Source organism: Carettochelys insculpta, chromosome 15 (genome assembly GCF_033958435.1).
Source record: "Carettochelys insculpta isolate YL-2023 chromosome 15, ASM3395843v1, whole genome shotgun sequence".
NCBI lineage: Eukaryota > Metazoa > Chordata > Testudines > Carettochelyidae > Carettochelys > Carettochelys insculpta.
The window spans coordinates 4,114,990-4,128,814 of record NC_134151.1 but is presented as its reverse complement, the minus strand read 5'-3'; the positions used below and the strand labels follow the sequence as shown (position 1 = coordinate 4,128,814).

General features: G+C 42.8%; 1 protein-coding gene across 1 annotated transcript in view; it reads left to right on the top strand.

Moving 5' to 3' along the window:
* CTNNA1 (catenin alpha 1) overlaps positions 1 to 12,229 on the top strand; it is a 175,085-nt gene extending 162,856 nt beyond the window's left edge. The window contains exons 17-18 of the mRNA XM_075010136.1: positions 6,636 to 6,770; positions 11,002 to 12,229. Coding sequence (XP_074866237.1) covers positions 6,636 to 6,770; positions 11,002 to 11,289 — 423 coding nt within the window. The 3' untranslated portion in view covers positions 11,290 to 12,229. The remainder of the gene's footprint in view (positions 1 to 6,635; positions 6,771 to 11,001) is intronic.
* The last annotated feature ends 1,596 nt before the right edge of the window (positions 12,230 to 13,825 follow it).

Genomic DNA, 13,825 nt, shown 5'->3' with positions numbered 1-13,825 from the left:
GCAGAATGGGTGATGTCATACAAGGAGGGCAAGATTTCACAGGTAGCTTGCTTTCTGAAATCTGCAGTGAACTCTGTTAGGTGAAGTCTGCTATTGCTATAAATTAAGTGTTCCTCCACACACACTGCAGGTGATGAAAAGCCACCATATGCTCTTACAACAGTAGACCCAAAAACTCTGTAAATATGTGCATTTTGGTTTACTTTTATTGGAAATTTTTTTAAACGTATAGGTATTGTGGGGAGACAAGCAGAAGGCAATGCTTAGTCATAATGACAAGAATATATTTTATTTCAAACCTTATGGGCCACGTCTACACTGGAGTGATCTTTTGAAAGAACTTCTTCTGGAAGATCTCTTCTGAAAAAGCTTTTTTGAAAGAGCGTGTCCACACACAGAAAGAGGACTGAAAGATTGATCTGCTCTTTTGATAGATTGTGGCCACGCATCTCTTGCTCTTTAGAAAAAGCAGGCCAGGTACTGAAAAATCCAGTGCCGTGAGGACTGCTCTTTTGGGGGAAGAAGGCCCCTGGAGCATCAACACGTGCTTTTTTCCCTAAAGGAATCTTTTGGAAAAAGGCACTTTTCCTCATCTGGGAGAGGAAGAGGGCCACCAGAATAAGTGCTGTATTCTTCTGATTTCAGATCAAGAGAGCACATTGTGTGTGTGGACACTCCACGTGTTCGTTCAAAAAAAGGGCCTCCTTTTCTGAAAGAACATGCTAGTGTAAACACGGCCATTAAGTTTTGTGTTTCTCTATTCATTGGGTCTGCTTACATACTCTTAGGCCTTGGCTACGCTTATGGCAGCATGTAGGGTATGTGTAGCTACACATGGCAGGGAAGGGCTTGGACAGGAGGGAAAGGTTTCAGGAGTGGGACCACTCTGTTCTTGTCACTTAAGCCATTCCTTTCAGTCTGTGCTGCTGTCCATACCTGTGGTATCTAGCTGTTCAGTGGCTGTGCTCTGCATGCCACCATAACGGTAAATGTACCTATAGAAGGAGGTGCAGTAATCTGTTAATGTAAAACTACTTGACAATTGCAGAAGACTTGTATTTGAGCCTTTTTAATGGTATGTTAATGCCTTCATATACCAAGAGAAGGAACTTAACCAAGAGGAACATTGTCATCTTATCTTAAACACATGGCACCTGCCCCTTGTGCTGATGGATCAGGGAATCCGAACTCCTGCTGCCAGGTAGTTTTTTTTAGCTTTTAAGGCCTCAGATGAAATGTACTAGTATCTAAGGTATTTCAAGTCAGCTGAAGAGTGCCAAGCTGTCAACCTTCAGATTTTCCCAAAGGTGTTTCATCTTTCTCTCAAAAATCAGGATTTTTTAAATAGGAGGCAAATATTAATACGTTGTAAATACCTCAAGATATTGACATGATAGTGGCACAATGGAGGTTCTCATAAAATTCATTGTTTTGTTTCCGTGAGAACACTTACCGAGCACTCAGACGATATTTCTATTGCTTCCAATCCTGGATAGCTGTAGGAGGTACATCAATTGCCAATTTGTGTATCCCAGTGAATATTTCCCCACCTTTCTAATAAAGTGTTAACAGGTTCTCCTAGCACATAGCACCCTTGCACTAAGCAGGTTGTAGATTATGCCTGACACTCACAATCTGAGGCCGCTTTTGCGAAGCTGTATCTGGATCCAGGATTAGTGCTTTCTCATATGACTATTGTTCCTGTTGTGTATATCCAAAATGATTCTCCAGCAGCAAAAAAAAAAACAAATCCTCTGCTGAATGTCCTCTTGCTGTTTGGGGGAGGGGGGGTTTAATCGCACGATGCAAAACTCGTGTTATGCATGTGGTAGAATTTGATCTGTGGGTCACTGGCTCACTGTCCTAGTTTAACTCACAAAAAATTACAATGTTCAGATTCTAAATTGAGGATGTTATGCTGGAGAGGAAAATAGCTCTGCCTGTCAACTTAAACCTTTCAGTTGCTTTTTCCTGGTGAGCAAATTCCAATGGAGAGGTCTTGTTTGCAGTTTACTTTTTTTTTAAAAAGAGCTTGGTTCCTTTTTCTTAGGAGCGCTTGTGAAAATGGATACATTTTTATTGTCGAGTGTTTGCCGGGTGTCTGTATGATTAGCGATCTTGGTTTTGCATTTTATTGGCCAATTTTTGTTGAGCTTTTCTAAGTGCCTCAACAAGTTTTCTAGTTTTGTGCTATTGGAGGCCACCTGATCAATGTGGCATTGATTTGCTCCAGCAGTCACAGAAATTGTGAGGTAGGTGGATGCTTCTGACAGAGGCAGAAATAGAAACTGATTCACCTATGCGCTACTGGGCAAATCACTTAAACTGACCTTTTCACCAGTGCCTTCTAGTTGTTCCTCATTTTCTTAGTGCCTGTCCTGAAAATCATACTCCAGATGTCTTACAAGCTGACACTCTTAGCTGCCCCTGAAGCCAGTGGAACCTGAGGCTACTTAGCAGCTCTGGTAGCAAGGCAGTGTAATCTGAAGCAATGCTCCATGGTAGGAGTCAAGGGGTACAGATTTCTAGTCTATGCTCAAGCACCAATTTCAGTCTGATGCTGAGCAAGAAATTTGGTCTCTGTTTCTCCATCTGTTAGTCGTTGGCTACATGTGTGCTCTGGCCATGCTGCGCTGGTCTGGTCAGGTAACCATACAGCTGACCTTTGAGCTGCCCAGGAAGACCACTGGTTCTGTTCAGTGGCAAAGGCACTCGGCTGGATTAATTACTGAAGAAGCTTGGTATTTGTGCCCTGCAAATGCTACAGGGATACGCTTGACACATGTACGCTCAGCACAGTAAACTTGGCTTAGTAAGAGGTAGGACTTTCTGCTTCCTGCTTGGCCAGAGAAGAACCAACTCAGTACCACTGTTTGTTTATACACTATTTTAAACAAATTTACATATTGTCCCTCTGGTGCAGTTAGTTACGGTTCTTCACTTCGTACATGCTGGTTTGATTGAACCGGCTCTAGTGATCACCTTGTCATTCTGACCTTCAATGTTCGTTCTTATTCTTTGTCCATGTGTGGAATGAATGTTGGTATCTGCACCAATGTGGAGATGTGCAACACACCATCTCCATGTTGTTGCACATAGTAAAATTCTTCCTGCACATGGATGATCTGTGGTGCAGTGGGGCTGAGGGGTGCAGGATCTGGAGTGGTGCTGGGGATGATGAGTTTGGGTGCGTGAGGAGGCTAAGAGTTTGAGTCTAGGAGCTGCTTCAGGGCAGTTGGTTGGGGTTGCAGAGCCTTGGGCAGGATTTACGGTTCAAGGGGGATTCAGGGTTTGAGTGTGGGATTTAGGAGTCAGTTAGGCGGTGTTCCCTCTATGGGCAGAATGTTTTGTGTGCACCACCAATAGAAACACAAGGCTGCCCACTGTGGGAGCTATGCTAGTCAGCTGGGCAGCACCTGAACCTCTCCTGGGCAGCTGCCCAAGCACTCAGCTTAAAGGAACACTAGAGCTAGGATGGCTTGTGGGAGCAGGGGATGAGAGGTGTTGTGTCTCAGGGCTAAGGCAGGGGATTGGGGTCATGATTTCCAGGCAATGAGAGCTGCAGGGACAGAGCTTCCTGGCGCTCAGGGTAAAGCGGCTCCAGCTGGGGGATGGAACCATAATGCATGGAGCTGCCTCCCTCCCCCAAACCCCAGTGTGCCAGGAAGGGCTGACCCAGAATACAAGAATTTCACACACTGCAGCCCTGGCCCAAGGGGGCTTCTCTTAGCCTAGGGCCCTTATCTGTATCCCTAAAGCAGCTTAATCTGGACCCCTGGCTGGGGTGGGGGGTGAAGAGAGGCTTCTTACCTAGCTGCGGCAGCCCTGAGCACTTGTGAGGGGCTTATTAGGCCGCTGTGCAGCCATGAAGCTTGGAGGGAACTTTGTAGACCTTATGCCTAGGAGGGATCAGTTTGTCCTGCATCATGTTCAGGGAGTGAGTTTTTACACTATAACCTTGTACTGGAGTGTTACGGCAGGTCCTTTTGGAGTCCGTTTATGTGAGTACATTGTGCCTAGGTGTGTGTGTGTGTTTTTACATCAGCCCAGTTCTTGTCAAGTCCATGTGTGGGACAGTGAACCTGCCAGCAGACATCTGCCTTGTAAAAGGGCCTGACATCTTCTCATGGTCCAACTCTTGCTAACTTTGCTTTGTATCTGCAGGGCCTGGCTTTGTCGTTTTAGTTCAGCCCTTGGACCTGGTACCAGGACTCATGCTTTCAGGCTCTTTCTATTACAACTGCTTAGTTGCCTGCCTTCCAGGAAATGGAGCGTTAAATGTCTCTACGGTGGTTTATCTGAGTGCTATAAAAATGCTAAATGCGCTGGAATATGCAGGTCTTCCGCAATATTCTCTCCAATTGTCCACATGCCTGTGCAGAATAAATTTTGTGCACAAATAGGGAGGTGATATGTGGCAGTGGGTGGGAGGAGTTTACAGGGGTAGGGCAAAGGGTGGGAGGGGAAGTGAGTCATGAGGTGAAACTGGGGAATGAGGGCTTCAGGGTGCAGGAGGGGTCTCAGGGCTGGGACAGGGGGTTGGAGTTATGGCTCTTGGATTGGGCTAGAAGCTTTGAGGTACAGTCTTCCCCAGGGCTATGGCAGGGAGAGGACTCCCCCTGCCCTTCCAGCGCTTGGGCCCTGTGGCCAGGAGAGAGGCGCCCTCCCTGCCACAGCCCCAAGCACCTGCACAGCTCTTGGTAGGTCTTGAGGTGACTGCAGCCCAGCTTGAATTACTTAGTGCCATTGTTTCCTTTAGTCTTTTCCGTCCATGTGCAGAATACATTTACTTATGTACCCAGAGGCATGTGCAAATGTGTACCACCAATAAAAACAAAACTGTCTGATTGTGGGCATGCCTCCTAATCACCTGGGTAGCTTTGAATTTCTCCTGAGAGGTTACACAAGCGCACAGGGTACAGGGAACCCTGCTTAGCACTCAAAAATAGTGGAGACACCTGTGATTTTATGGCTTAATTTCTCTTGGCCTCAGTATTTCACAGAGCATTTTAATTTCAGCATTTCTTAACTCTAGTGCTCTGTCCTGCAACTTTAATGTCCTTTCAGTGTCTATAATTGGTAAATCTGCTAAACTCTGGTATAAATGCTGAACTTTGTGATCCTTTCTTGTTAACCTTCTGCTGTGTTGAAAACTGACCTTTCATTCTCTCTCTACGTAATTGCTGACATGAGAGGATGTTGATTCTCACCTTGTGACATGGTTTTCTTACCAGCCTCTTTTGATGGACTTTGTCAAAAGGATTTTGAAATTCCAGATTGTCAACCAGTTCTTCTTTATCCAGTTTTTTGGCACATGCACCCAGGTGTGCCTCTAAAAGGAGAGAGAGAAACACTTTTCTTTATGGAAGCCATGTCAGTTAGCCATGCTACAACCATGTTTAAATGTAACTACCATACATGCTACGCTCCACTCTTCTTGTACTATAGGTAATTTTAGTGAGATTCTGCATATATGCTCTTCATGTCAACTGGGCACAGCATATTATGGACTGCGGCTGGCTCATATGGAGTCTGGTTTTGTTATGAGAATGAGGCTGAGGAACGCCAGAGCACTTCACTCTAAGGCAGGAGTGGGCAGTAAGACTCAGGTGCTGGACACAGCTCACCAGGGAGCATGTTCCCCCTCCTCCTACTCTGTCTTCACAGTGCACCACAAGGACCAACCAGATGGACTTCCATATTGCAGTACTCTGCCCACTAGTTAATTATACAGCTAATAATGTGACTTAATGCAATAGCTCTTGCTGAAGCACTGTCACGCTTTGTCAAGCATTGAGTTTCCACAGTCACAGGAAGCTTGAGGAGACAGGACCGTGCATTTCTTGTGTTGAAGATACTGTGACATAGGAGGAGTTACACAATTTCATTTAAAATGAGTGATTTGGAGTCCAAGGCGCATAGATGCTATTCTTGACCGAGTTGTAAGTAGGATTTCCAAGACTGAATGTATTGTGCTGTATCAGTGCTTCAGGATACATGTGGTGTGAAAATACTATACTTGCTGGCAAAAAAGATTTAGAAAGGCTAGGAAATTTGGCCAAAATCACACAGCAAGGCCAGTGGAAGAGCAGATGAACACATGAAAGTCCTGACTTCCAGTGCTGCCTTTTGAGAACAGATTTTTAATTGCACAATGGATTTCCTGTCTCACATCAATGACTCTTCTCATCCCACAGTCTCAATTTTTCACAGATACTAATGTTTAATGACTTTTAAAAGCAAATTTTGCTGCTAGTTAATTTAGCCTTAAATAGGAGTTTTAAATTCAAATGCAAGAAATCCTTCAGAATTATGATTTGCCTTATGGTACGAGAAATATCCTGTGGCATTAGGAGTATGTCAGAACTGCAGTACAGATTAAACGTGTGTTCCATTTTTAATGTGATCACTTGTTATGGCACTGTTTGTTTGTTCGCTTTTTTTCATATTGCCTGTTTTGTGAAAATAGATGACTGGATGTCTATAAATGTATAAATTGAGTGTATTCATCATGATAGATACATAGCTGAACAAGTTAAGCTTCTTTTATATATACTGGTATCAGAGTAGTTAGCTTTAAAAAAATCAGTGTTCTGGCTCTTTAGAATTTTGAAGTAACAATTTTCTATTTTCAGTGCCCAGATTCTGCCTGCAAGCAAGACCTTCTGGCCTATCTACAGCGTATTGCTTTATATTGCCATCAGCTGAACATCTGTAGCAAAGTCAAGGCAGAAGTTCAAAACCTTGGAGGAGAACTGGTAGTCTCTGGGGTATGTGTAAGAGCCGATATTTCCATTTCATGTTTTTCTTTTTAGGTTGAACAGTTTTCTCAGTTAAAGATTTTGTGGTGAGGCTTATAGACGCAGTGAAAGGCACGTGGGTTTATGTCCAAACTTTTAAACCCTTGCAGATTTTGTAATTGCCTCTACTTGAAGGCAGAATGAGCAGCCTAATAATCTGCTATCTATTTTTCAGTTTTCATTACTAGGCAATGGCCCTCAGCAAGAAGTCTTGCTATAGATTTGTCATATTCTACCACTTTTTCCCCCAAGCTATTGACATTTTCCATACAGTAAGATTAAATCATTTTAATCAGCATAATTTTATGTATAGTTCTTAATCTACCCCATGTTTTCATAGAGACTGAGTACAGGGTGGTCGTGTAGTTATCTAGGGTTATTTATTTCAAAATAACTGTGCCCTTAAGTTTTTTTAGTTGCTCTTCTATTTGGTGACAGCTAAAAGCTGCTGTAGGGCCAACCTCATTCTTTACCGTGGCAGTCAATTTTAGCAGATGCATTCTTGTATGTATTGTACTTTAAATTTTTTTCTCGCTGAGAAGACTCTGCATTCTGTCTATTTACATAGGCAAGAAGCAGCTAAATTTGATTCTTTTGTGGTACTCTAACTTGTTTACCGTTGTGACTTATATTCTTATTGGTAGAAAGCAGTGATGCTAGGACATTAATGCAGGGTTTAGCCTATGGAGGGACAGAAAGAATTGGTAACTCGGTGCTAACACTGGAGACATGGAAGTAAATTTAAAATCAGAGGTTTCCTAAGATGTTTCATATACTAGAAACCTTTTTACAGTTTCTCATTTGTGCAAGTATCTTGTACAGTTTCTCACTTTACTGCTTTTTGCACTGATAAATGACCACTGGAAGGTATATAGGAATAGTGAGTGCTACTTAATAGCTGGGTGAAATGGGAAACAAATGTAATGGAAACAATTCTGGCAATGAAACATCTTTTTTATAATGTGAGACCTTTACGCCAGAGAGAGACTTTTCTGCCACCCTCCCCGTCCTGACAGCAGGACATGCTCAAACCACCAGAAGTGATGACCTGAGCGATAAGATGCAGCAGAACATGAGCTGGTATCTGTCTGTGGAGCATGTCTGGTGTTTGTGAGGCTGAAGCATCATGATCTCAAAATACTAGATAACATCATAATACAAGAATGTGCTCTAGGGTTTTACTGTGATTATAACATGCCTTTTCAACTCTCATATCTTTCAGCCATAAATTAGTTGATATAAGTAGGCTAGCATCTGTACTACAGTCTCATTTTTCTGTCTTCATTGAGTAAGAACATGATCAAATGTTCCTAACATTTTTGGGCCTTTAGCGGATTATTGGATGAAAAATTGTGCTGTATAAGATAATCCACTGCATCCCATTGAACTGGGAACTCTAAAGTAAAAATAATTTGTATCCTGAGCTGGGGTGAAAGTAACTTAAATTTCTAGCAGGTGCTGTCCTGTCACTAACTGAGGGGGAGGGCTGTCAGTGCAGGGTGTGGGTGAGCTGTGATACCACAGCACCTGTGAGATGTGAGTGTGGGGTAGAGTGTAGGGGCTCAGGGCAGAAGATTGAGGAGTGGGGGCGGGGTGCAGGAGTCATGGCATGAGGCTGGGGACATGGAGGGGTGCACAAGGGGCTCAGGGCAGGGGTTTGGGTTTTGAGGGGAGTGATCCTGTGGCTCCCAGGAAACAGTGCTGGCAGCATGGCTGCACCATCTCCAGACCTGCCACCAGCGGTACTGTATGACCCCAGATAAGAGGGACCATGGCTGCCAGTTGAGCAGTCACACTTCTGCCACAGGTGCTGGCTCTCAAGTGCACAGGGACCGTGCTCCTCTCTGTTGGCCATAATGGCACTTGGGAGTAGAGTCCTTCAGATCCATGGATGCGGGTGACTGTCTGTAGGCAGACATTTGTGTCTGTGCAGGGCCTTCCTTACACCACTTCTGGATCATGCCAGCTCAAAGCTGTTTGAGATCATGCTCGGGCCCTACAGCAAGTAGTGTTTTGAAGGAAAAAGACACACCCTGAGAATAATAGGCACTCCAAAACCAGCTTCAGATACAGTTTTGTATAAGGGGAGCAATACTTGATCTGTGCACTCAGGGTGCCCTTTAGTGGGCATGTGCTTGTGTCTGGCCAGCTATAGATGTGGTGTGCCCTACTGGTCATCGGCCAGGTCTCTTTCAAAGCCAGGACATTGTCTTTTTTTCAGCGACTCCGAGAATTGTCCAGAGGGTGCACCTGTTAGCTGGCAAAGCAAACCCTGAGCAGTTTGACTAGAGTGAAAGGGAAGTACCTGTTGCAACTGCACGCTGCTCCAAGCCTGGCTGTGCCAGCTGGTTACTAAAAATTTTGTAATTTACCAAGAAGTGAAAACATCAACTCAAGTTCAGCATTGCAGTCGGCTGCCAAAAGGCAAGATGTGAATGATACCTGCTTAGAACCCAGGTTTCAGTTAGAACAGAAATTTTAACAAATTAAAGGCCACTAAAGATCAGTGTGTGGTCTGCAGCCTGTTCTGAGTGTCCCAGTCAATGGGAAAGTTAGTTTGTCCAGGGCTCAAGCATGTATATAGCTATTCCTCTTGTTACAGGTATGGGCACTTGTAGCAATTAAAATAGACTTAAAGCTGTTTGTTGTAAAATGGCAGAGAGTTGTAATACTGATTGAACCACTCCTAGTCTGGCACCCTTGGGACCTGACTGGTGCCAAAGGAGAGAATTTGCCGGTCTGCAAGACGTCCATATAGTCTAGCAGCATTACTAACACTTCCACTGCCTAATGGGCTCTTAGAAGACATTTAGGGGTACATTAGATTGAAATAACACCACAGAACTGGTACATAGAGCCAAGACCAGTGGCTCTAAACAAACTTTATGGGACTATGGAAAACTTGGCCACACCCATGGTAAGTGGTTGTCTGTCTAACTAAAATCATGCTGGATTACGGATGTTGCCAGACGAGTGTGTCGGACTAGAGAGATTCAGCCTGTGACACAGAAGGATAAACTGCCTAGGGTTGGGTTCAAAGTGGATTCCAGCTAGAACTGGAGGGAGTAGGGGGAAATCTGCTACTATTTTTGCAAGACGGTGTGGTATTTGGTATTGATCTTGTATAATAAATGCAGCCTTTGTGCTCAGACATGTCTGGTTTCCTCTATAGTTCTCTTCAGTCCACAGTCTTTTCTCCATTTTATTTTTGCATGCTCTGCCTTTTGCCCCTGCTTGCCATAAGTGCAGTTCCTTATTGCCCCTCTTCCATCTTCTTTTTAAAAAAGACCTTGGCATCAGCAGCAGAGTTGAGCTCCTTTCTTCTCTTTAAATTCTCCATTTTTTCCCCATCGTAATAATTTCCAGGTAAATAAATGAAGTTTGGGTGTGAAAAGGCAGCCTTTGTCTATTACCATTCATATGAGGATACAGCAAATATATCCTTGTGTATGCAGAAACCTGAGATCCTAGCACATAACCCTTCACGCCATACCCATCTGAGCTGCAGCACTGCTGGTGGGGCTCTGTAGTCTGTGAATCAGACCTCTTTATATAGGAGGAGGACAGCTAACATCTACTTAATTTTATGCAAATAGGGTATGGCCCTCTCTTTTGCTAGTCCTTATCTCCATTGGTAACTTGGCCGAAAGTAAAGTTCAGTCTCCCAGGGTGTATATTTACCCTTCAGCTTTTCCTTACTCTGAAAGAACTGCCTCTCTTGTAATGCAGCTTTCCTCATTTTAATCTTGCTTGCATGGACTTCTGCACTGGCTGAAACTGCTTAATAGTGGCTTTTTTTAAATGTGACATAAAATGCCAATATGAATTAAATACGTATCAATCAGCGATTACGATATCATCATAGCTACCATATGCTTCACTGAAGTAGAAGCTGCTGCCATGGAAGCAGCTTTGTGAATGACAGCACGCAGCCAAATACCCATAAATATGTAAAACCTCAAGCACATGATTGGAAAAGGGACCAGGCTGCACAGAAATACTGCTCCATGGCATGAGGCCGATTCTTGTCACGGAGAGTCGGGACACAGCATCATTTTGGGAATCCTACTTCTGGTTCCTTTAACAAGAGAATAAGGATGAATTACCTTAAAATATTTTAAAACTTCTAGAGCCTCTTGTAGTATATAGCAAGTCATGGGCATTGGCAAACACAGATGACGATTTACGATATCTTTTGTAGGTGGACAGTGCTATGTCTCTGATCCAGGCTGCAAAGAACCTGATGAATGCAGTTGTGCAAACTGTGAAGGCTTCCTACGTGGCATCCACTAAATACCAGAAGTCCCAAGGAATGGCTTCCCTGAACCTTCCTGCTGTATCTTGGAAAATGAAGGCTCCGGAGAAGAAACCTCTGGTCAAGAGAGAGAAACAGGATGAAACACAAACCAAAATAAAGAGAGCATCCCAGAAGAAGCATGTTAATCCCGTGCAAGCTCTCAGCGAGTTCAAAGCAATGGAGAGTATTTAAAGAAAAGTTTTTCCTTCAGTCCACAATTGCTCCTTCCAGAACTTTTACTTTTAATATTCTACAGAGTTCAAAAGTTTACTATTCATTAAAATGTATTTACTTAATATAATTTTGATAACTTTGTTTAGATTACATGGGGAAATACTCAAATTTATAAATCCTATCAAGACAACCTGTGTCTGCAAATATTTTAATATTAGGTTGCTTTTAGACTTCAGGGGCATATTTCTAGCTGACAATTATTTTGTATACCCTGCTAAACTAAAATATATCCTATAACCAAAGAATCTTACAGTAACACTAATCATTAACCTTAGTACGTCAATCATGTTATGCCTTTCAGTAGCTAAAATTTTATTTTACATTGATCAAGAGGGAAGCATCGCTCTAAAGAAGAATGAATTAACTTACTGATGGATGTATTGGTGTATTCGTGCACAGTATGCGTAGGGGATAAGTTTTGTATGTTAAACTATGAGGATGACAGGTGCTAGTGCTGCTTGCATGAAGAGGCATCAGTGAAAAAATACCTGGAAAAGTAATACACTGTGGCACGCTTTTCTAATCTGAGTGGGTTTGTTTTTTTTGGTGTTTCTAGTTTGGACTAGAGCTTGCTTTTTGTTTAAATTTGCTGTTTTCCAAGACACTACTTGAGTTGTGGGTATAAGAGCTATTTGACAGAATATGGTGAGTCATACCAATTACAGCATCTTGAGAGTAAAGCATTTTCTGGTTGGTTCTGCAATAGGCCTTTTGTTAAGGGTTTTTCATGTATGCCTCTCCGGGAGGACAACCCATAAGAAATTCAGTAAAACACATAATGCATCCTGGAGAAAACTGATTACTTTTTTTATGACACAAAATGAGAATTTTAATGCTTGGTTACAAATTACTAATGTACTTTGCCGCAGGACACTAATAAAGTTGCTTTATCAGCTGGTGTGTTGTTGTTGTGTTGTCATTTTATAAATTTAGCATACTCCTCTTCCCCCCTCCCCCACCATTCAAATGCAAATTCATCATTGTACTCATTTCTGATGATTGCTATGTATCCTGCCTTGGGCTTGCAAAGAAATCCAGCAAATAGTGTTTATTCAGGCTACAATTTAGACTTTATATTATTTGTGATAACTTTAGCTACAAGGTGTAATTTTGCTGTCCAATTTTATGAATTTGGGTTTTTTAAGTTAGTGAATTGCACAGGTCAAACTTTCCTGTATTTAGAAGTACACTTTTTTTAAAAAAGGAAAATAACGTGCTCTAGATTTAAATGTTTTGATGACTAAATTTTAGAGCCAGTCACTGCCTTTTATGTGATGATACAAAGAGATATGGCTTGAATTTACCTTGATCAGCTTAGCAATTTACTAAACTTATTTAAAAAAAAAAAAAAAAAAAAAAAAGCTTAAAATATATTTGAGATTTTGTAATACAGTACAAGAATGCTTATCAGAAATAAATCCTTACATCACTCATGTCCTTGTCAGTATAAGCTGTGTACTCTCTGTATTATGTGATAGCTTTCACGCTGCCTTACAACTGTGCTGCATTTATGGCTACTATAGGCAAAATGCATCTGTTTTTATAAGATGACTTAGTAAACCAGAGGCACTGACATTCAAGGGTTAAAGCAGGGGTCCCAAACTCTCAGCCTGCGGGCCATCTATGGCTGGAGCATTTTTGCAGTTTAATCTGGGAGGAGGTGGGATGTCTGTACCTGTCCCCCAAACCCTGCCCCATTCAGCCACCGCCCTGCCCTTCCACACACCCCCTGCAATTGAACCCTTTCCCCCAAGGCTGCCAGGTGTGGAGTGGCAGCAGGACTTGGGCTGCCCTGTACTTCCCACAGTGGCAGGAGCTGCAGGGAAGTGGAGCACTCTTAGCACTCTCACTTAGTTTCCCCCCTGCACTCCCCATGATGGCAGGAGCCCTGGGGGCTTGACTGCTGATGCTGAAGCCCCACCCCCGGTTCCACCCACCACCACCCCCAGTAATTCCCAAGGCCATGTCCTTCAGGTGATTGCATGCCATGATGCAGGAGCAAGCAGGAGTGATGGGAAGAGCCAGGGATTGGGGGGTGGGTACAGACAGTTGTTCCCCTCCTCCCACTCCCCTCAGCCTAGATTGTGAAAATGGTCCAACCATAGATGGCCTGTGGACCATGAGTTTGAGACCCCAGAAAGAAAGTGTTAGTTTCTTTGCACTCAAAGATAGAAAAGTCATATCTTTTTCGGTCCAAGTGTTAACTTCTTAAACATTACCCGCCCATGGTGGTTTAGGAGATCTCACCAAAATCAGCACATTAATTTAGTCTATCTTAAAAACTGCCTTTAATTTGTTATACATTTAAAGTCAGTCTCTTTATTTTTATTTAAAAGATGCCTCCCTTACAAAGGTAAGAGTTAAACTTACAAGTCATTAAGGTAGTACCAAATTAAAATATCACCACCATTGATTTAAATGTAATTTTAAAATCCCAATCAGAAGCCAAATTTAACAAACGACTGTCCTTTGTGAGGAAGATAAAACAAGCTAG